The sequence below is a fragment of the Micromys minutus genome, assembly GCF_963924665.1.
Source record: "Micromys minutus genome assembly, chromosome: 1".
NCBI lineage: Eukaryota > Metazoa > Chordata > Mammalia > Rodentia > Muridae > Micromys > Micromys minutus.
In genome coordinates, this window is record NC_137969.1 from 26,422,652 (window position 1) to 26,447,343 (window position 24,692).

At 40.3% G+C, this 24,692-nt stretch overlaps 1 protein-coding gene across 2 annotated transcripts in view; it reads right to left on the bottom strand.

Moving 5' to 3' along the window:
* The window catches only part of FAM193A (family with sequence similarity 193 member A), a 104,677-nt gene that overhangs the window by 47,789 nt on the left and 32,196 nt on the right, over positions 1-24,692 (bottom strand). The window contains exons 2-6 of one of the 2 annotated variants that reach the window (XM_080938940.1): positions 21,395-21,637; positions 12,585-12,739; positions 11,787-11,954; positions 7,126-7,360; positions 2,654-2,778 (exon numbers count right to left, since the gene is read on the bottom strand). In XM_080938940.1, the coding sequence (XP_080795066.1) occupies positions 2,654-2,778; positions 7,126-7,360; positions 11,787-11,954; positions 12,585-12,739; positions 21,395-21,637 (926 nt within the window). Of the gene's footprint in view, positions 1-2,653; positions 2,779-7,125; positions 7,361-11,786; positions 11,955-12,584; positions 12,743-21,394; positions 21,638-24,692 lie in introns of both variants that reach the window. The other variant, XM_080938939.1, reaches the window with a different exon arrangement.

Consider the following 24,692-nt stretch of genomic DNA (forward strand, 5'->3'; position numbering starts at 1 on the left):
TGTCCCCCATAAACTGGGGTATCCAAACACTTGGTCTCTGTTGGTGGTGCTGTTTGGGGAAGTTTAGGAAGTTTGACTTGAGGAATTATGTCATTAGCTTTGAGATTAGAACTTCATTCCATTTCCAATCTGTTCTCTCTACTTTGTGATTATGGTTGAGGCATGAACACTCCGTTTCCTTTTTCTAATGCTATGTATGCTTTCCCACCAAGATGAACTCCTGTCACTAGAACTATAAGCCCAAATAAACCCTTCCCTCTACAAGTTTTCCTAGTTATAGTGTGGGCAGAGGAGAAGACCCACTGTCTAGTTCTATCACTTTGCTCTCTCTTTGGCTTGAGGTAAGACTTGTCACTGAACCTGGACTTCAACAATTCAGTTGACCCTAATTTACTTGTCACCTTCCCAATAATGGAGGTTCTAAGTACATACAGCCACAGCTTACTTTTATGTAGGTGCAAAGATCTCAAACTCAGGTCCTTATAGTTATATAGCAAGACCTTTTACCCAGGGACACCCTCCCATCCCAGTTACTATACATTTTTGTAATGGGTCTTACCATGAAACTCCTGACTGCCCTGTAACTCCCTATGCAGATCAGATTGGTTTCCAAAATAACTTATGTTAAGAAGAACAATAAAAAATAAGATATATTAAATAAGCCTGTGTTGGCCATAGGCTGTTTGTCATCTCATCTCAATCTATTAAGCTATATGTATGCATTGCACAGTTCACATAAGTATTTTACTTTATTAATCTTTTGCCAACCTCCTTTTGAGACAGGGTCTTTCTACATAGGTTATCCTTGAATTCACAGAGATCCAGCTACTTGTGCTTTCCAAATACTGAGATTAAAGTTATAAGACACCATGCCCAGCTGACTTAATACTTTTTCGTAAGTTAAATGGGCCTACTACAACTAAGTATTTCATAAGTAATTTGTGGCAAAACTTTTTATAAGTTGCTTAATGCAGATTTGTACACTAAATATAAACTATTCTTGGGTTTGACAAGAAAGTCAGTGGTGGGACACAAAGGAACAGCATTTTCTGGACAAGCTAGGACTCCTAAGAAGGCATACTGCTTACCCTCTTTCCTATACTGCATTTTTCTACTCTCAAAAGTAATAGGGAGTGAACACTCTAAACTAGGATACTGTTACTCTTTGGAATCTGACTGTAATTCCTAATGAGAAGAATATTCTGAACATGGGCACAGAAAAGAAATCATTTCTGTCAGCCACTGGAGACCAAATGGATGACTGATACATGAAACCCAATACTTGCCAAGAAAAGAAACAAGGGGCAGGTACCAAGACTTATCCTCTAGCCCAACAGGAGGCTTGGGTGAACGAGATCCTCTTCATGTTAACCCTGGCTTCCTTTCCTGTCACAAGGGTCAGAGTCAGAAATTCCCATTGTAATGTACCCTCCAAGAGTACACTAGGTGCTTTTCATTTTTTGAAATTTTATATATGTGTGCGCGTGCATGTTAACGGGTATGCACGTGCACAAATGTGCCATAGCTCATATGCAGAAATGAAGAGAACAACGTTCAGGAAGAAGTCTTCTCTCCTTCCATCATGTAGAACCTGGAGATCAAATTCAAACTCAGGTCATCAGGCTTGATGGCAAGTGCCTTTCCCGCTGAAACATCTTGACCACCCTGTGTTGAATGCTGTTAAATAGTGGGCATGGAGAGAATGGCTGTGAAGCAAACTGAGGCTGAGCAAAACTGGTGAAAACCTGCAAAACACATACCAATTCTGCATAGTACTTTGTCCTGACTTCCTTGTGTTGGTCCCTCTGACCAACTGCTTCTGAATTAGTTCTTTCTCTGGGAGTGAAGTTTAGTAGGGCAAAATATAGGTAGCTTGTGTTAGTGTACCTACACTCTGACAATGTGCTACATGGTTAACAGACAAGAAACAAGATCAAGCAGAGATGATATTGAGGTAGTAAATTCCAACTCAACTCCACTGATGAAGGAGAGGCTGGCTACAGCGTTCCTGATGAGATGTGACATAGGCACTTTATACAAGGCAAACCTATATGAAAAGGCATTACTAAGCCTGAGTCTAAGGTATTCTGAGACCCATGTTCTTCCTCTTCCTCCATTTATCACAATGCAAGAACTCTACCAGGATCCATGACTGAACCAAAGCCTGTCAAGGTAAAGCAATGTTTGCCAGAGCCTTTATTCATTTATGAGGTATTATGGTACTATGTTTTATATGGTATATATTTTTTTCTAATTTAAAATTTCAATTGTGGGCTGAGAAAATGGCTTGGCAGTAAACAGCACTTGGCTGTTCTTTCAAAAGACTTAATTTTGGTTCCATCACCAACACTGTGGCTTAGAACTACTGTAACTCCAGTTGCAGGGGATCCAATGCCCTCTTCTGGCCTCCCTAGGCATTGTAACATGTGACACACAAGACATGCATGCAAACAAAACATGCATGTACATATAATAAATTATAAATAAACAAAAATTTAGTTGTATTATATTTTAGGGTTTGAACTTTCTGTCCACTGTCTTTTTCCCTATGCTCTGCTGTTTTCCTTCCAAGAACTTCCATGTGTGGTGATTTATAGCCATAGGCATGTACATGAGATTACAGCAATAGAGAATCCAAGTCAAGACAAAATACCTGATCTGAGACACCAGTGCTGGCAAGTTGCTCTGAAGAAGTGGCTCTGAAAAGACCAGATTTTCAAACAGATGTTTGTTATGCAGTTCCCATGTCACCTGGAACTTTTTCAAATGCTCATTCTCCTAGTTTAAAAAACAACAACAAAGATAACAGAAGATGTAGTGAGTGGATGAAACTATGAAACTTTCCAAAAGGATTCCCTCCTCCCCAAGCCCTGCCACTTTCTACACAGGCCTAGAACATCTTGCTTCTCAAGAGTCACTGCTCCCTGCCTGTGTCAAAACACACACAACAAAGCAGATCACTAATATGAGCAATATGGGTTACTACCTCACTGCCTTCTAAGTAACTGTTATCCACCCCTAACCCTAGACATGGGTGGTAGGTGGGTTCAGAGATTTAAAAACAACAGAAGGAAAAACAAAACAAAACAAAACAAAGGACTGGAAATATGGCTCATCTGGTCAAGATGCTTCATGGTAACCTAATGAACTAAGTATGATTTTAGGAACCCACATTGTACAACTTGTTCTCTTGGCTTCCAGAAGTATGTACACACAAATATATAAAATATTTTTTAAAATTAAAATGTATTTGAGTCAGGACAATAACTTTTCTTGCCTGTCTTTGTGAATGCACACTCTGATAGCTGCAAATACATTCTCCACTGGGGACACTCAGACAAGGCAAGGGCTTTTATTTTCCTAAGATGAGCAAGCTCATCCAGTGCTATAGACAACAGACTGCAAGCCTAGAGTACTGCCATTATGGTGGTGCATCAGTGCTCTTGGACTCCTCATGTGCCCCACTTCTTTTTCCTTTTGGGTACATACTACAGAGCTCAGGATCCCATTACTTTTTCTAATCTACCCATTTTCTTTTCAGTCATTTACTGTTTATCTATTAAACCTTTTGTCTCCTTTCTCTTTGCTTTTGCATACCAAAGATTTAACACTAGTTCTTGAACATGCTGGGCAAGCCTATTACACTGATCTTCATACCCAGACCCTTATTTGTTTAAGGTAAAGTTTTTCTATGTGCCTACATTGGCTACTAACTAAAGACCGATCATCTGGCCTCTGCATACTAAATGCTGGAATTAAAGGTAGGATGGGGGGTAAAGGAAAGGAGGGAAAAAAAGAAGAGAGAATGAGAGAGAAAAGGAGAGAGAAGAGAAGAAGAAAGTGGGAGAGAGGACAGTGGGAGAGCTGAGAGAGAAAAAAGGGTAGAAGAGATGTGTTTCTGAGTTTACTTTCCCACAAACTAAGATGACCCTTTGCCATCATCTTACCCTTGACTATGAATTCAAACACATTTTATTTTAGACATAGAAACTACAGTAACTTTATTCTTTGAAAGTTCACTGTCTTCAATGTTCAGCTGTTGTCTCTACTTGCAATCAACTGTGCTGTCTTCAACCATTATTTTGTGAGTTTTTAAAACACACACACACACACACACACACACACACACACACACGCTAAAGAGACAGCTCAGCAGTAATGAGCATTGGCTGCTCTTCCAGAGTACCTGAGTTTGAATTTTAGCATCCATATGGCATCTCACAACAATCTGTAATTCTATTTACACAGTCTAGTGCCTCTTTCCTGGTCTGGTCTGTGTGGAACCAGACATGAAGTTGGTACACGGACATGCACATAACAAAACACACATACACACATTTAAAAAAACTGAACTGCAAAACATAAAAAAAATTAAATTTCAAAACAAAGAAATTTGGAAAGCTTCTCATTTGAGGAGGAAATGTTACCTATGCAGAACTTAGACCACTGAGAAGTAACTTCCATGTTCTTTGATGTATTGCAAAAATCGAGGGTCATGATAAACATAGCTCCAGCTCTCCTTGCAGTAATTGGATTGCAGTCACTTCAAGTTGACTCCACCCTCGACTAGACTGAGACTTTACTCCATACCAGGACCAAAAGCAATCCTTGGGACAGATGGTGGTTTGAGCACACATATTCTCAGGGTTCCAATTTTCAACCAAGATTGATCACTAGGTCTTTTTTTCCCTTTTATGCCTTCTCAGCAAAGACTTTTATCTTCTTTTATATGACCTCCTAAACTTATCTGTTCCCTTGAGGAACAAATAAAACAGACTATGTACCCTATGCCAAGGATAATCAAAAGTAATATTCTTATACTGTATCTACATTTTGTTCAAGTTTTAACTGGGTTCAAACAACAAGAAAATATTTCTCTATAAGTTAACAATTATTTAATTCCTGAACATATACCCAGAGAACTACATACCCTACCATAAAGATATCTGCACTTGGGGGCTAAAGAGATGGCTCAGCAGTGAAGAGCACTGACTGCTCTTCCAAAGGTCCTGAGTTCAATTCCCAGCAGTCACATGGTGACTCACAACCATCTATAATGGGATCTGATGCCCTCCTCTGGTGTGTCTGAAGACAGCTATAGTGTCTCATATATAAAATAAATAAAAAACATCTTTAAAAAAAAAGATGTTTGCACTCCCATATTTATTACTGCTTAATTTACTATAGCATAAAACTAGAATCAACCTAGTTGTCCACCAACAGATGAATAGACAATGAAAATTACACACACACACACACACACACACAGATAGATAGATAGATAGACAGACAGATAGATGATCATGTGGTATTTAGCTCTGAAAAAAAAGTAACTATCTGCAGGAAAATGGATAGACTTAGAATACATATTAAGCAAGGTCACAAAATCTCAGAAATAAAGAAGCTGCATGTTCACTCCCATATGGAGAATCTAGTCAATACTATATGTACATATATAAACAACTGTGCACGTGGGCACAGCACAACATGACAGAAAGAAAGCAAGAAACACTACTGGGGATGAGACAGTACCGACTGTAAAAAAAGACTTTTTTTTTCATTTTTTTGTTTCAACTTTGACATGGCTTTTTCAGTTTGAGTGGTGGATAAGTGCATAAAAATCTATTTGATAATGAGTGAAAGTATAAAAATCAAATGTACTGCTATACAACTTCTATTCTGAAAGGCTACTCTAACTATATAGAAGCATACTGAGACTTTAGAACTGGATAATTTTGATGTGTGACTTTTTATTTCCCAACTGTATGTATATATGTATGTATGTATGTATGTATGTATGTATGTATGTATGTATGTATGTATGTACAAAAGTTTGTTTAAAAAATTACTGTTAAGCGTGGCTTATTCAAAACTTTATTTTGAGGGGTTAGTGGTGGAAGGCAGGGTCCAAACATAATAGGCTATCATTCTACCACTTAGCTCAAGTAAAACTGCTCATTCTTTATGATGAAGTCATATGAGGATGGCTAGACACCAACAGCACTTTCTGGAGAGTGTGCATTTTTTAACCACCTAGGCAGGTTCTCTCCAGAGATGGTAGCAGCCTTAAAACTAAGTCTAGAATTGGACAAGTCCCAAGTTGAGGTGGAAGAGGGGTAAACTGTAAAAGATTTACAAAGAGATCCATAGGTCAACTGCAAAACTATCAAGGCCCTCACATTCAGCTTGCCTTAGTCACTTCAGCCAATTTTTCCCTAACCATGTGTCTCACACTCCACTTATTTGAAGTAATTACTTGTCCTGGTGGCAGACTGAGGAAGGAAAACTGGATAGTGTACTGTCAAATGATATTATGTGAATTTTTTTGGAGTTAACATTAGACCATTACCATCAGAACCAGATAAAGAATCAATGGTTTCTGCATTTTTCCAAAAACAAAGCTCCCATTAAGAAAGCAACAAAACCCATCCAGTGAAGTATCACTTAATAATCAGATAACATAATGGTGAAGACTTGCAGACTGTGAGAGTGGGGTTGGGGGACCACACTTGATTATAGGAGAGGCAGCACAGGGAGTTTATATTGTTGTCCCTGGGAATCCTGGTCTGCTTTCAACTGCAATGACTATATTTCCCCACAGTGCCTGTCCACCCAGGAATACAGTAGTCAGAAATTCACTTGTATCCCCAGTAGGACTATGAGAACAGTGTAATGAAAGGGCAAGGTAGCTACCCTTTCCTGAACTGTGCTCCTAGGTGCACATGTGAAGAAATCTAAGCAAGAGGCCTTTCATTCACTGTAGCATCAGTCTCTGGTAGTACACCAATACCAACCCAAGACACCAAAAAATTCTTAGACTTCCATTACTGCACCGCTGTTCTCGACTCCATATCATAGTGTCTAACTTCCTAGTGCTAAAGTCTTCCCAGACAGATTTTCATCCTATGGCTCCTGGACATTAATTCTCTAAATGCTTCTACCTGCCAACAAAATCAACTAAACGAACATTAATCCTACCCCACCTTGTATGGAAGGAGCCTGTGATTGTACAAGGGAGACTAAACCATATGACCAGTCTCCTAGGTACATATCTCTCCCCTACCACATGCTTTTGTTTTTATGTTCACCTCAGCAGCCAGAAAAGAAATAGATATGGTCTCTCACCAGAGTGCCAAGAAAGGTACTGATGGATCGTGCAGCCTGGCAAAGGGCACCATACTCCTCCAGGAGTAGGGAGACAAAGTGGTGTGCCTGTTGTGGGCCGTGCAAGCCAGATGGTGCCTTGGCCTTTGCTGCAGCGGACAGCTGCCGGAGCAGACGGACCTTCATTTCTAGTACATATTCCCGGGCTTGCTGCTCCAACCGCTGGTAGAGCTGATAGGGGTCCCGCTCACAGAGCCTATAGAGACAAAAAAAGAGTCACCATTTAGTCATGATCTGTCCACACATGTCAGCTGACAGGCAGTTTTCATGTCAGTGTCACTGATAAGGAACTTGTGCAATGAGAGCATTTGATGCCTGGTAACTCACAGAGACACTGACATGACCCAAATGCTTCCTAGGACTGCACTGTTCATGCTTCCTGTGCTCCATGCCTACAGTCCATGAGAAAAGATCTCAGTCCATCTCTGAGGAAGGTATAACTCACAACCAAGAAGTAAAAGGACTCCCTTTTACTGTACCCGAGGGCTGACCCCAGGTGCTAACCCAATTAGTGAATTAGAAAGTGACAAGCCCCAATCCCAGCAGAGGTTAACACCTGGCTGGAGGGCTGGGACAAAGTTCACCTTCCTTCTTTCTAGAAACTCATTTGCATCATACAAATGAGCCTGAATTATTTTCATAATTAGAAAAAGTATTAGATGCAGGTCATCCTATTTTAAAGTTACCAACAAAGAGATGATAGGCATAAAATACAATAAAATGCTTAAAGGCAGGAAAAATGTATCCCTGCAATTAACCACAATGGTAATTAACATCCAAACTTAGTTTGAGAAACTATAAAGTTACCATCCTGAGAAAGAAAAGTTTCTTTCTCAGCCTCCTGATGCTGCATTTTAGGTTCATACATGGAGATAATTCGGTTTTTAAACTTGCTCTATAGTATGGTATTACTATGATTAAAGTTGCCACTTCTTTAAAAGGTACATTTCTGAGATGCCTTTAGATCAGAAGTTCTCAACCTGTGGGTAGAGATCCTTTTGGGAGGGGAGGAGTTAAGTGATCCTTTCACATGGGGTCACCTAAGACCATCACAAGACACAGATATTTACATTATGATTCATATAGCAAAATTACAGTTATGAAGTAGCAATACTTTATGGTTGGGGATCACTATGACATGAAGAATTGACTTAAGGATCACAACATTAGAAAGGTTGAGAACCACTGTTCTAGATGGAAGCATAAAACCACTGAAACAATAACCAAAACATGTACTAAAATATGTCATGAAAAACCAGCTGAGCTCAGTGGCTGTTACAAATTAGGTGTAGAATGCATTAAGCTATAAGTTTTACATAACAGATTCTTCCATCTTTTGGCCACCACATTAAATCTTAAGAAAAGAGAATAGTAGGAAGGAAGGAAGGGAGGGAGGGAGGGAGGAAGGGAGGGAGGGAGGGAGGGAGGGAGGGAGGGAAGAAGGAAGGAAGGAAGGAAGGAAGGAAGGAAGGAAGGAAGGAAGGAAGGAAGGAAGGAAAAAAGAAAGAAAGGAAGCAAGCAAGCAAAGAGAAAAAAGACAAAGAAAGAAAATTAGCATGGATCATTTTTACTCCCAGTACTCAAAGTAGGGGGAAAAAAAAAAAAAATCACTGAGTTGGATGCAAGCCTGGTTTACATAGCAAATCCCAGCCTAGCCAGAGTTATATGGTGAAACCTTGTCTCAAAAAACAAGCAAAATAAATAAGTAAAATTATGTATTTATTATTTTTAATATGTGTATTATGTGTACCTGAATTTATGTGCACCATGTGCATGCCTGAGCCCATGGAGACCAGAAAATAACATTGTATCCCCCTGAAAATATGAGTTACAGGCACTTATGAGCTGCCATAACTGGAATAGGTTCTGGAAAACAAACCCAGGCCATCTACAACAGAAGCAAACAGTCTCAACTGTTAAGCCATCTCTACAACTCCTCCTGTTTTATTTCTAAAGTTACACATCACAAGTTGTAAAAGATAACAATCAAGGTAAAATGCGCAAAGTTGTATAAAAAGTATGTATCTGTACACAAGCTGCAAAATTAGTATGTAAAGCCTTGTATACAATGTGCAAGGTAATAAATATGTAAAGCCAAGTAAGTCTACAATATGCTTAGAGAAAATAAGCCTGTAGGATTGTCAAATTGGCTGCTACATTTCAAAAAAAATGTATTAATTTTTGTAACATAAAAATTTAATGGGTCCAGGGCTTTTTACATACTACCCAAGAGCTCTACCACTGAGCTTATCCCTAGCCTTTGGTTTCAGGAGACAGGGTCTTAACTATGTGGCTTATATAGCCTTGAACTTGCTATAAAGCATAGCCTAACCTCCATAGTTTCTTTGTGCTGGAATTACAGGTATATATCACTAAGTCTGGCAACAATTTTAAGCAGAATGTGTTCTTTATGTTTAAGGACAGTGACATAAAATTGAAAAGAGTAAGGAACAATTGAACTCACAAGAACACTAGAGAGCTGAGACGGCTCACTAAGTAAGATCACTTGCTTCGCAAGCACAAGGACCTGAATTCAAACTCCTAGTACCCTTGTAAAAGGCCAGACAACCCTGAGCATGTCTATCGCCCCAGCACTGGAAGGTAAAATCAACCCCCCAGGGCTACAGTTTCTTGACACCTAACCCATGGTAGCTTCTCTCTCTCTCTCTCTCTCTCTCTCTCTCTCTCTCTCTCTCTCTCTCTCTCTCTCTCTCTCTCTCTCTCACTCTCTCTCTCTCTGTCTCTCTCTCCCCTCTCCCTCTCCTCCTCCCCTCCGTCTGTCTCTGTCTCTCCCCCACCCTCACATCCCTCGGGAGCTGAGGACCAAACACAGTGCCTTTTATCACTCACCCTAAATCCCCAACTGTACTTTTTTTTCTTGTGGTCCTCCTCCAACCCTCAAGCCCAGAAAACCTAAACACCACTTCTGTCTCTTTTGTCCAGTTATTGGCTGATGACATCTTTATTTATTGATCATAGATAACTTGGGGCCAAGGTGTATATAGAGACTCTCTTGTCCATGGGAAAACCAGGTCTTGGGGGCCCACGCTTAACGTTACAATAGATAACAAAAGGCCAAACCTCATAACAAAATACCAAACCTCAACAAGTACATCCAAAATAGTGGGCTTTTTCAGTTCAATGAAAAGCCCTAACTCAAGGCAATCAGGAAGAGAGCAACAAAGATACCCTGGCTTTTCCGAATACATATACACCTGCATACTCATGTGCATATAACAAACACATAAACTCTTAGAAAAAGGAGGCCCTATGGACACCTCTTATAGTTTTTCAGTGCTGAAAAACTAGAAGAATCTTGATTCTTTGTCCAATTCCACATTTAATACATTTAAGGAAGAAACTATGTGATACTTTTGAGAACAAATTTTTTAATTTATAATTTTTTATGAGTATGTGAGTTTTGCTTGCATATGAGTATCACATATATGCCTGGTGTCCCCCAAAAGAGGGTGTTGGATCCCTGAACCTGCAATTATAGACAGCTATAAGCAAGTCCTCTGCAAGGGCAGCCAGTGCTTCTCATCACTGAGCAATCTCTCTCCAGCCCCTGCAAACAGACTTATGTGAAAAAGACAATGCAAGCAGTTCATCACTTAGTCATTCACAAGTGCTGACAGGTGCTGCACCACCTGGATGAAACCTGCGCTGACAGTGTTAAAGCATCCCAGATGTAGTGTGAAGGACCTAAGATGTCATGAGTTTCATGTGTCACTAACTAGGATATCTCTCCTTAAAAAGGCACTTACTACCTGGGACTGTCTCATACAACACTAAGTAGGTCAACAGGTCAAATCTGAAACAATGTTTTTCAATATCCTGATTCTTTGGCATAATCTATAGCAAATGTGACTTCATAAGATGCCAATGTATAATCAAAACATAAGGGGAAAAATGAGAACCGATCCATGAAATATCTAGCTCAGATTTGTTGCTTTTATTTGGAACATTTCAAAAATCAGAAAAAGATGGCACACTTCAATTATAAGGAAAAACAGAAGTGATGCCCACCTTACTTTCTGTCAGGCACTGGGCACAGGGAGCCTGCTGGTGCTGGGTAAGAAAGCACTCCCTGAGAGAACAGCTGCTGTGCACCTCATGGAGCAGGTGCCTTCACAAGCTGCTCAATCAGATTGCTTCAGTGGACAGGAGCACTCTGCCTTTCTCCCTGAGTTACAAATGCAAAAGTGCTTATAAAAATATGCAATATCAGTTGGCATAGCAAGAACTCTGGCATCTTGGTTGTGCTAATGACATATGCCATATGTCTTAATATATGACAGAAACACTTCAACTTAGAAACAGGAGAACCCTAGCCAGGTGTGATGGCACATCCCTTTAATTCTAGCACTCAGAAAGAGAGGCTGACTATAGAATGAATTTCAGGACAGCCAGGGCAAGGGGTGGGGTGGGTGGGGAGGAGAGGAGAACTTACAGCTTTTTACCCAGATATCCCCTGTTTGTTAGTTATCTGCTGAAGACCTGAGCTGCACCAAGAGCTCAAAAATCCAGCTGAGCTTCACTTAGGACAAGCACTGAGGCTCCATGGACAACCGGGAGGGCAGGAATTAGACAGGGCTGTAACATGAAGGGGCAGCCTGTACCTATCCACGAGCTCCTTCACTCCCTCTTTGTCGGGAACCAGAGACTGGTCCTGGTCTTCTGCCAGTGGGGTCCCTGCCTGGCGGTATATGCATCGGACCATGTAGCGTACTTCTGACCAATAGTTCTGCAGTTGCTGTGGTTCCCGGTCTGTCTCTGCTGAAATGTCTCTGTGAGAACATAAGAACCAGAAGAATTAAGGGAGGTAGCATACCTAACTTCCCACCAGGTACTCCTCAACTCTACTCTGACTCCATATGACAAACAGAGCTCTTGTTTTGTACCCTTTGGTGCCTTGTTCCAGGCCAGGGGTATAGCCTTTTGCTATCAACTCCTAGTTTCTTCCTTTAACTCCTAACACCTCCCATCACAAGCTCCTCTTCCATACCCATTTATTTTTATGCTCGCTTTAGACTCATTTTTCTTTTCAAATTAATACTCTTTTTCTTGAAATAAAGTCTTGCTATATATCCCTGACCTCAGTAAAACTTATAGGTAGATTGCTCTGCCTGTCAAGTGCTGGGATTACAACATGACATAAGAGTTGACCTTTCTTTAAATTCTGAGAGTTCTCCCATTTTGCTCTTTATATGACCCAGCTTACTAGTGCTTAGTCCCTTGAGGGCAATAATGTTGTCTTTTTATGTGCTTTTTTTCCCCTCATAATAGCAAAGTCATGCCCTACTCTTGGGGATATGTGAGATATTATTTGCCAAAAGAATCCAATGCCCCAGATAAGCACAACATATTCTTACATGCCCCATGACTCTCTAGCATAAGCATCACAACACAATACATACCTACGTTCACTGCAGGCCTCACATGAACAGGCATCTGAGGGCGTGGTGCCTAGCCCTGATGAGGTCATGGTCTGTGTGCCTAGGGCCAGCCTTCCAGCACCACTGGTCTCAGGCTGGGAACCCCCAAGTGATGAGTGAAGGAGAAAATCTTGGCCCTGCTTTAAAAATAGAATACAACAGACCAGTTACGTTTATGACATCAATTGTCTATTGACTTCTTAAAAATGCCTGTTAGAGGCAGATATGACTTGTATCCCAGCACCCAGGAGGCAGAGGCAGGAGGATCTCTGAGCCTGAGGTCAACTTGATCTACACAGAGAGTTCTAGGACAGCCAGAACTACATGAAAAGAACCTATCTTAAAACAAAACAAAATAAAAATGGCTACTAGAAAATGTTAAAACACAAACATTGAAATCTATATAGCAAACTTTTGGGAGTCTGAAAAGGGGCTATCAGGTAACAGAGTCTACTACACAGCAGCATGGGCTGGTCTTGAACTTGTTTTTCAGCCTGTATTTTCTTGCCTTAATGGATTGGCAGGCAATAAAATCCAGGTTTTATCTGGATCAGTGCTGTTCTTACTTTCAATGGTTTTTACCATCACATGACAACATCCAACAAATTTTACTCAAAAGAAAAAAAGAGGAAAAACAAAAGGCAAATAACCTTGACTTCCAGTGGAAGCCACTGGTAAAGATGTGGTATGACCACAACTTCCTGAAAAAACAAAAGGAGTGGGCCCAGAACCTATACTGTCTTCTCTGACCATGAGCAAGAAGGCTTGAGATCACTCTAGGCAGACAAGGCAGGGTAGAGCACCAGAATACACTCAAATCTACAAGGAAGCCAGCCTGCTCTGACGACATCCTAGGTGAGAGTAAAACACTGAGGCACAGTATAGGCTTCTTGAAGGGAAAGGGCCACATCTGAGAAATGTTTCCTGTACCTCCAGTTCCCTATAGAACACACAGACACACAGACACATACACACACCCCTTTACACCACCCTAAGGCTACTCCTGGACAAGACATACCTCAAGACTAATGTGCTTCAAAGGTTTGGCACATGGACACTATTATCAGACTCCAAAGTGAAAGAGCCCAACAGCTTCCTGCCCAAAAGATACAGTAGGGAATTGTACTGTCACTACCACATGGAAGAAGGAGCTGTCATCAGCAAAGAACCTAAACCAATAGGTGCTGAACAATGAGAAGGCCCAGTTAAGCATCCTAAGCAAGAGGAAATAAGTACCTTGTGTTGGTCAGACATCAAGCCTCCATGTCTGCTATTGTCACCCAGCCACACATAACCTAGAGCAAGTTAAGTACCTTTTAGCCACAAAAGCCACAGACAGCCTGACAAAAACTCAGGACCCTAAATGTCTCCTTCCTGGGCCTCCTCCTCTATTCTGGAATAGAGAAGTATAAGGCATGAGACATAGCCTCTACCACAGTTATTCCTAGCCTCTCTTCTACAGGTGATTGCCATCTTCCCTGCCCAGAGATAAGTGGGCAGACACAGCTTTTTCTGGGGATAAGAATCACCAGATTTTCTCAACAGCAGCACATCAGCCACTTAATGTACAAGGCTGACAATTCTCTCCCAGCTCATGCCCACTTCTATGCTCACCTGAAACTAACACATCCCCAACCTGCCTGCCATCAGTGTAAGCCTCTCACCTGGTGACTGCCAGGCTCTCTACTGGCCTCCACTTGCCCTTACCCAAACAGCAGCCAGAGAGTTAGTTCATGGGCTCCCCTGTCTAAAGTCGTCTGTTCATTTCTGTATCAGTTAGTAACATGTTCCTTGCTTCTTATCAAAGTTCTGCTTCTGTGTCACTGTACTTGTTCTTCTGCCATACTGCTCACCCACTAACCTTGGTGTGCCTTCTGATGGCTTGGTGGAGTTCTGTAACACTGGTCTCAGACAAAAAGATCCCCTACCCAGACACAACAAGCAAGCCATTTTTGATGGTTTTGTTTGTTTATGTACATTTTTTGCCTCAGTTTAATATCTGACTCTGCCATACTCTATGATGAATAGAAACATGTCAACTGTATAAGTAACAGGTACAATGTTCAAGTGTGGGCAGAGGATGGTAAAAGAACACCTCAAAGTTCACTGCATATTTCCTCCCTTACTCATACTACCAGACACCTTTGTCCTTAAAGAAATGGGGACTAGAAGATATACTCTCTCCAAAGAAGAAAGTTTAAAACACCCAACTGGGCCTGTAGCACCCTGATGAGGAGTCTCTATTCTTCTGTGGGTCATAACAACATCCTCTCCAAGTTGGTTTCTTCAGTTCCACAACTTTGGTTACTCTTGACAATGACCATGATATTCTTCGGGGTACTTCAAAGATCTGAGTATCTGTGGATCTCCTGCCACTGGTTAATTTCTCCCTTGTGTTAAGATTTACGATTTATTGATGCAGTGCCTGACTGTTGGCCAAGTTCTGTTTGGCACACCAACCACGGCTAATCTCTTCTCTCACAAATTGCTATCTGAAATCTTGGCTTACTTTCTGGTGTTCTTATCTTTGACAATGCAACAGAGAGTGGGTGCACCTGCTCATATTATACACAAGCACCTACAGTGACAGCTGGCACAACAACCACAACTAAAGTGACATTTTCCAGTGATAAGGGATAAATAGGGCTAACAGTAACTACATGTTAAATCCCTGAATGTGGTTCTTTATTGTACTTGTTTTGGCTGAATCTCAGATCATTGTGTTCTGTCCGTACTGAACACAAGTTTTTAAAAGATGACAATTATTTTCTATTCACTAGGCAATGTGAAATTTGCAATGACCAGCATCCTGGCCCCTACACAGATGCATGGTAAGCTTCCATCACCATAGATTATTACTCCTGAAAGACTGTACCTTCAAGTGGTAGACCCAAATAAGCCTCTGACCTCCATCAGGCACTTTATTAGAGAAAGAAAAGCAGGATTATTTCTAAGATAAACCTGACTCTGATTCATCGGCTTCAGAGCTGGTTTGTATAAGGAATGTGGAAGAGTCTAGAGGTTTGGGCTAGATAAGCCTTCAAATGCAATCTGATGGATGCAGTTTAGACAATCAAAATGCCAACAAAATGAAGAGTTAAGGCCAAGAGGAAGAAGTGAGAACAGCCGGACTTACCTTTCCTTGGGACAATAACAGGTTTAAGTGCTATATCATCCTATGACCTCCACAAAAAAACAAACAAACAAAAACCTCACTATTAATCTCTCTTACTCAGTCCTGACTGAGGTAAGGATGTAAGCTCTTGGCTACAGTTCTAGCACACTGCTTTTCTGCCTGCCGCCATGCTGATTATGGACTAATACTCTAAAACTGCTATGTCAAAAGGAAAACAAATTCTAAAAAGCAAATTCTGAAACAGCAAAACTGCATCTTGACAAGAAAAGACCAAAACCAAGCCAGTAGCTGGCCTAATGCTACATGAATGAAGGTCAAGATTATCATTTTCTCCAAGTTGAGAAAGTTCTTTCCCTTTCAAAACCAGAGAACTTCCCCTAGTAACTTAAGGGTAAAGTTAAACATTTAATTTACACAATAATTAAAAAGACAAAAGAGATTTATGTCTTTTGAAGTCTCTTCCACTTTAAACAACAAATAGCATCCTCAAGGCGAATAAGGGGGGTGGGTGGTTAGATAGATGGATGGATGAATAGATAGATAAGATAAAATAAGATAGATGGAACTTTAGTGCTCACATTAAAGATTATGAATTCTGACAAAAGGGAAAATGGCCTAATCAGTGAAGCGTTTGCTATGTACAAGCATGATATCCTGAGTTCTATCCTGTACAGTACCCCCAAAACGTAAAAAGCCAAGAGCAGTGGTACATGCTACAATCCTACTACTGGAGATGTAGAGACAGGGAAGCGTACATTGCCAAATGAACGAGCTTCAAGTTCTATGAGAGACCCTGAGGTTTTGAGTAAATTATTATGTGAAGTACTCAGAACAACACTGCCACAGATCATACACTACTTAAAAAGTACTCAAAACATAAAGGTGAAGAGCAACTGGAAAAGACACACAATGTCATCCTATGACCTCCACAAGCATGAACGTATGCATACACAAAAAAAAGTTTAAGGAAAAAAACCCTCATATTAATCATAATCTTATTTTTGTGCCTACCTCTTCAGTCTCTGTCCTTTTATTTTACCATTTTTATATTTTTACTACAGTATGAAGTATAAAATTCTAAAGCATTTTAAAGCTTATTCCAAGTGTATTTTGCTATTGTACTTCAGTTTTTCCCCACTGACTTACACTTTTTTGTTTCTTTCCTTTATGTACAGTGCCCAAAGCTAATCTAGGTTCACTCTCTGGTATAGATATTTCAAATATTTAAGTAAAGGCATCCAGTCATTACAAGCAAGATAAAAACAGAGCACATAGTGGTTAAGGGCACAGGCTGTGAAACCAAAAAACTGTGGTCTGGAACCTAATGGTGCCTCTTCTAATAGTTTCATCCTAGAAAACTAACCTTCCTAGCCCAATTTTTTCATCTATAAAGCTGGGAGCAATAGTACTGCCCCTGTATGCATGGTAGTGAGGTTTTTGAAAGAATTATTACATGAAATACTTAGAATATATATATATATATATATTTATACATACACTAATGAATATTTGAGGGTTATGCTACTAAATAGTTGTATGCTAAATACATTTCTCTTCAGCCTTATTTTCATTCTTAATATAATTCTTTCATTCTTTAGATTACATTATAGAGAATACTTCAAGCAACTGAACTGAATTACAGAATATAGTTGCATGATGTTAAAAATCTGTAATAAATTAACAATTTTCCTATTAGTGAACATATGAGTTATTTCTGAGCATTTTAGCACTATCAGTCTTTACCACTACAATGTGCCAGTAAAAATTCTCTTTCTCCCCCCGTTTTTGAAGACAGAATTTCTCTGTGTAACACTGGCTGTCCTAGACATTACTCTGTAAACCAGGCTGGGCTCAAACTCAAGAGATCCACTTGCCTCAGCCTCCTGAGTGCTAGGATTAAAGGTGTGTGCCACCACTGCCTGGCTCCAATAAAAATTCTTTAACATGTATTCTCCCTAAAAAAATTTTTTTCAATCATTGTTACTGCAATTCTTTAAAACTGTGCTTGTGGATGGGTATGATAGTGCATGTCTTTTTTTAAAAAGATTTATTTATTATATGTAAGTACACTGTAGCTGTCTTCAGACACACCAGAAGATGGTATCAGATCGCCTAGCGCATGTCTTTAATCCTAGCACTTAAGAGGAAGAAGCAGGCAGCTCTAGAGTTTAGGGCCATCCTGATCTAAATAGTCGTCCTAAGCCAACCAGAATTACATAGTAAAATCCCATCTCAAAATAATATAAATACATGAATAATAAAATAAAATTGTATTAGTAAGCAACCTTTGTGTGTGTATATATTTGAGACAGGGTCTTTCTATATAGTTCTGGCTATCCTGGATGTGGCCTAAACAGTTTTGATTGGTCCAAATACCCTTTCCTGGGCTATTTAAGGCTACTCAGTCATTCGAAAGAAGCAATAGAACAATGATGGTGGTAAGTTGTGGAAGAGGTCAGCTGTGACAGCTGAAGAGGCAGTAGCTGAACCCTTCAAGAGCCAAGACAAGAAGAAGAGCAACATTAGATGAAGAGGGAACGTAGAGTGAAAAGCTTGAGATAACTCTAAGATCTACATTGAGAGCTAGCTATAACACTGGCAGCTACCAAGGGCCAAGGAGCACCAATATACCAGCCCTAGAAAAGTACTGTAACACTAGAAAGAGCAGCTTGCTGTATCTCCCACTTGCTCACTGCTAACCCCTGCTGATATCAAGCACTGAAAGAAATGAAAGCTGCCAGAGACAAGCAGTGAAGATAGGCACAAGCAAACACTCTTACCCACTGAGTCATCTTGTAGTTTGATGAAGCCTAGGGCACTTAAAGCTAATATAAAGGCCATTGCAGTATTTTTTCATGCACTTCAATCAAAAGACAAACCTGCATACAGAAGACAACTAAGAGAGGAAGAGAGCTCCAAAAGATGCAAACTTTGCCATTCTAATTACCCAATTAGCTTAATGAAAACATAATATTCAACTTTACAATCAAGCGGTTTTTATAAATGCTTTATACTTCAGGGACTCCTTCCATCCATCTACAGAGAAAAGCATTTGTAACTGTGATCCGAAAGAATAATCTTTAACAGCAAAATTTGGAAGCTCAAACATATTCATACAACACAGCAACAAACCTCAGTTATAATGAATGAATACTATATGGTTATGGTTATAAATTTTAAACATTTGGGGAAATGTCTAGATTTAGATGTTTCAGTGTTATTACTAACAGAGGCCAGAAGGTGATCAATAGCTCAAGAGGAAGGCAATCCTAAGAATTAGAGCCACAGTAAGACCTAAGCTGAGGGGTAGCACTTGATTTCTCTGTTAAGAGTCAACACCAAACACATCCACAGGAAGTAACTAGTCCTAACTCACCAGTAAGAATAAACTCGGAAAATCATGCCTACCCTCCCTCAAGAGTGATGGTATTAAAGGTGTATAGTACCACACCCAGAAAATCTAGCTTTCTATTGAGTGCACAACAATAAAATCTAAAACACACTATCCAGAGATAGAAAATAAAAGGACATAGGAAGGGGGAGAAGGCAAGAAGAGAGAAGAAAAGTTATAAATCAGCATTAAAAGTCACTCTTAGGGAAGAAGGTGCCTCTGTGAGGCTCCTGCACAATAAAGAAGAAAACATATAAGGAATCAGAAGCTTCAACAAGGTCACTCAATATACATCCTGAAACCGTACAGAAAACTGAAAACTTTTAAAACTGTCCTTTTTTAAAAAGGACAAAAATACATAAACAATAAGAGATATTAAGTGATCTCACCCAGAAATTGGTAGATTAAGCACACATACACAAATTAAGACTGGAGAAAGGTTTGGCACACAGTTCAGAAACAGCTGTAGTAATGGATACACACAGAGCCTTCTACCCAGGTCAGACACACATGCAACATTAATGAAATTCAACCCATGGATCAGAATTAGCAAGTGCTGCTAACTGAATGCAGAATCACTAATATATACCATAATTTCTAACCAGACAACATCACAATATAATCAATACAGCAAGAGAAGAATAGGAAGCTCAGCTGGCCAATGCCCTAGCTGGAGACAGTAAAAACAGACAGCACACTTTAAAATGTATAAGAGGGCTGCACCTGTGAGATGGCTCCGTGAGTAAAAGCACTTGCTGCCAAGCCTGACAACCTGAATCCTTAGAATCCACATGGCAAATCAGCTCCTATAAATTGTTCTCAGACCATGGAATGAATCCAACACATACACACATACATACAATAATTTTTTTTAATGTAGTAAAAAAAATGTTAAAGTTGCCTTTTGAGTACATGCCTTTATTCCCAGAACTTGGGAGACAGAGACAAGAAGATCTCTAAGTTCGAGGCTAACCTGGTCTACAGAGATAGTTCCAGAACAGCCAGGACTACAAAGAGAAATGCTGAGTGAGTGAGTGAGTGAGTGAGTGAGTGAGTGAGTGAGTGAGTGAGTGAGTGAGTGATATACTTAATATATACTTAAATGAAACTGAAGGAAAAATCTGAGAAGAAAATTTCAGATTAATTATGCTCTGAATTTTTGGTGAAGAGATTACAGGAGCATTTCTTCATTCCTTTGAATATTCATTTACTAATTCATATAAATATTATGAGTTCCAGATATATTAGGTCAATTGTTCTTGGTTAAAACATACACAAAAATAACTGTGTTCGTGGAGTTTATACTACAGTAAAGAAGATACATTGTGTAAGTAAAGTACTTAGTCAGAGAGAGCTAGGGAAGAGAGACAAAGCAGGAAACCGGGCTTGTGGGAAGAGGCTTAAAGAAACACTAAGTTCTAGTCTAATCAGCACTGAAACCCCAGAAGACTTAGTTACTAAAACTCTGCCACCAACACTGGCACTGAAGCTGGGGGTTTCCTTCAGCTAGCTGAAAGGCCAATGAAAAAGAGAAATAGGCCTTGGAGGTGGAAAACCGCCCATACTACAGCTAAATGTTTCTCAAAACGCCACTGGGACTAATCTGAAAACAGAAGACAGAAATCATTTCTGGTCAGAAGAGAAGTCACTCTGAAAACAACTTCTTGCATTCAGCAATCAAATGGAAAGAAGAAAACTAAAATAATAAAAGGGAAGAGAAGAGCCTTGAGTGTGGGAATGGTTGAAAAAGCCATCTCTTAGAACACAAAGAGATAAGAAAGCCTAATGGGAACAGCAGCCACTCAGACCTAAAACTATGCCAAAGATTAGATCAAGCCGAATAGTTTCCAGTAAGGGAAGGCCTGGAAGCAAAAAGGGGAAAGGTCAGGCTTCTGAAGTGCATTATAGAAATAATTTTCAGGTGCAGTACCAGTACACAGGATTGTCCAGAACTAAACACTTGAATGTCTTACTAGCTTTTCAGGAAACTTTATTACTAAAGAAACCCTGAGGGCAGATGCAAAAGCTAAAAAGAACCAAACTAGTGGCCAGCTTGCTGACTACAAAAATAAGAAAGCAGATGTTCTCCACCTACTGCTAGCGTGGATAGCAAAGGCCAGGAGAGACATCCCTGTTGGCATGGGTCAAAAGATAATGTGGAAGGAAGCGTTCTGATGAGAGATGAAAATCCTTCTCTTTTATTGCCAGTTAGCCCACCACCCACAAGAGAGAAGCAAGAAGCCCACAGAAGCTGCAGCCACTCACCGGCTGGTCAAGACCGCTGTGCCTCTCTTCCTTCTCCACAGTCCTCCGGCAGTCTGGGCATACCCACAGCGGCAGGTGCAGCACGCTGTTGCCCTTGGGAGCCATGGAAAGGGCCAATTTGCTCGCAGTCTTAACTCCACTCTCTAAGAATGAAGAGTCTTTCCGTTCGCTTCTGCATAGAAGACAATAATCCCCAGCAGGGTAGGGTGGTGTCCTATGATTCATGCCAAAACTAAAAGGAGTCTGGAATAGAAAAAAAATTCTATGTTCAAAACCTGAGCCAGTAAGCCAAGATTTTTAAATATATATTATATATATGTATATTTATATAGAAAAATATTAACCAGAAAACATATGAAGCTAAACCTTATATTCTAGAAACTGGTGATATTTCAAATAAAATAACACATAAAGAAGCACTTTGCCCTTCACCTAGACTTCTGCATTACTTTGGCCAGGAAACCCCATCAGCATGGATCTGCAGACCTTAACTAGACATGAGACATCATAGGTCTTGCACCAAGGCAGCAGCTCTAGCTCAGAAGTATATGTGAAGAGGGCCATTCCTGGTCTAGACTCCAGAAAACAATCTCATGGCAGCTGCATACCCAAGACCCAAGGCTGAATTCACAGACTAATTTCAACAGCTGCTTTTTCAAAACTATGGGGTAATTATGGGAATAGAGGCCTGAAGCAAAGGATCCTCTGGAATACACAAAAAAGCTAAGAGTCATAGGTTTGGAAACAGACTTAGAGTACCAAGACCACCAAGCAGGGAACAAGATTTTAACTCAAAGCAGGTTAACTAAAATGGGTTCTCCTATAAAATTACTGTCCACTTGATGAAGGATGCCTGCAGTATTAGGGTAACTCGGAAGGTAGGTGTGACCTTGCAGGAGCTGGCAGGCACAGAGCCTCAGCACCCAGCAAAGGAAGACAGCAGACTCCTCTTCAGCCTCTCCTATCACAGCCATCAGATGGGAAGGAAAAACATCTCATTCCTCTCTTTGCCAAGGCAGCTGCTCAGATCTTCCCTTACTTGTACAACTCTCCTTAGACAATCAGTGACATTCAACCAGACTAACACACACAACTGACCCACAACAAGAGCTACTAAGTGGGCCCTAGGCCACACAGAGGCACTGGGGCTAAAATCTGGGGCTGAATAAATGAATTAATGAGTGAAAGAAAGTCTTTCACATTTACATGCTCTGATAATAGCTGTAACAGTATGAACCTTTTATACCCATAACACAATCTCAGTGTGTGACAGGGTGAGGAGAGTTCCCGGTATAGCCTACAAACTCCCCTGTCCAAATCCCCACCGAAGAACAAACAAACAAGCAAAACAGTACAAGAATATTCATCTTTTTCCATACAAAGAGCCCCAGAATGTCAACATAAGAATTTCAAAACTCACCTCACTTAAGCCTGTCTTTTTCTTGTCACAGACAGAATAACCATAACCATCAGATCAGAGGTCACAGGTATACATGCACATGCTGGACACAAGTGTATCAAAAGCCAGGCCAGAAATGTAAAATGACATCTAAAACTGACAAAAGACACCCACTCACTCACTACCAAATACGTGGGTCCAAAAGTACTTAAAAGATTTCAGCTTTATTCAGATTCTAGAATACTTTGAATATATATTAAAATAATTTTGGGTAGGCCTAAATTTTTTGACTATAAAAACTTTGTTTCAGGTGAATCTTACATGACAGAAGCCAGTGTCACTCCATCCATATTTTAAGTGCATCAGGACTGTGACTGCAACCATTACATGGGATCTAGTGCTGAGACTTTCTCTTAGTCTCATGTTAATAAGACTTGACATGGTTTGGACTTGGTAGTATTTCAAATCTTGGACTTTTTGGATCAGAGATGCTCAATCTGTATTCACCAGGAGCCTATCATGTGCCTAGGCACCAGAACACAGTAGTAAGTTTTGACTCATTCACTGTCTGGAAGAGCTAATATCCTTACCAAAGCAAACACAGAGATAATCAGAGCTTGGACTGCTAGCTGCAGTCCTAACACTAACACTCTGAGACTAAGGCATAAATAAATGTTCTAGTCCAGCCTGAGCTAGATCCTTTCTTAAAAACAAAAACTGTAGGAAAACAAGCACAAAGAAGAACTGGGGAGAGCACCAGCCCCAGGCTTCAGGAGAGCTGATGAGACATCTGATGAGCCAGAAGTGAGGCCTGAGATGAGATGGGTCAGGCACAGCTCTAAAAAAGACACATCTATACACATCTGAAATCTCTTCTCTGGGCCATCTTTTAGGAGAAACAAGAATAATACAAAGAACAGAGGTCTCATTCTTCTAAAGGGCATTGAAAAGTTAAAGTTCGGAGCCACAGGCAGTAGGTTCTTAGCCTTTGTTTTTGAAATGGTATCTTTCTGTATTACTCAAACTAGCCTCAAAATCCTGAGCTCTGTCAATCCCCCTACCTCAGTCTCCCAAGTAGATGAATCTACAGGTTTGAACTACCAAGAGTGATACGTAGAAAATAAAACAAAACAAAGCAGAGACCCAAAGGAAACTACTTGTAGACCTGAAAGAGCAGCACACACATCTGAATGTGCCTATGCTAGCACACACACAGGCAGGTGGGCATAGTCAGAAAGGACATGTCACCCAGGCTTCTAATTCTCACAAGAGAAGACATGACCCAATATACATCTTTAAAAAAATTTTATTGTATGAGAATGAACTCTATGGACAATGACATAGTCATGTTGCTACAGGCAGTTTTGAGTGAAGAGGTAGCTTATACTTGTGGGAACAAGAGAGAAGAGCAAGGTGAGACCCATGGGGGCCTAAAGGGTCAATGACTAAATACCATACTGAAATCCCAAGAGATAGGATAGGTTAGACCAGTGGAAAGAACCAAAGGTCAGCTTGGATGTTGTTCTCATGAGCTGTAACATCTAATGTACAGTTTGTATTCCAGAGTAAGACACTCTGGAAGATGAGGTGCGGTTGCATACATAATTGGGCACCTTGAGTGCAAATGACTGAAAAGTCACAGAATTAAGGACTAAGGAGATGGCTCAATGTATAACACTTGCTATTCAGGCATAAAAACCAGAATATGGATCCCCAGAAATCCATGTACATGTTGAGGGGGTGTGGTGACCCATCTGTAATGCCTGCATATGAAGGCAAAAACAGGGATCTGGATTTGACTGAAAGACCCTGCATCAACAGCTATTGAGGATGATTCCATATTGAGGATGATTACATATACACATGTACCCACACACAAGTATCCATAAACATACATAT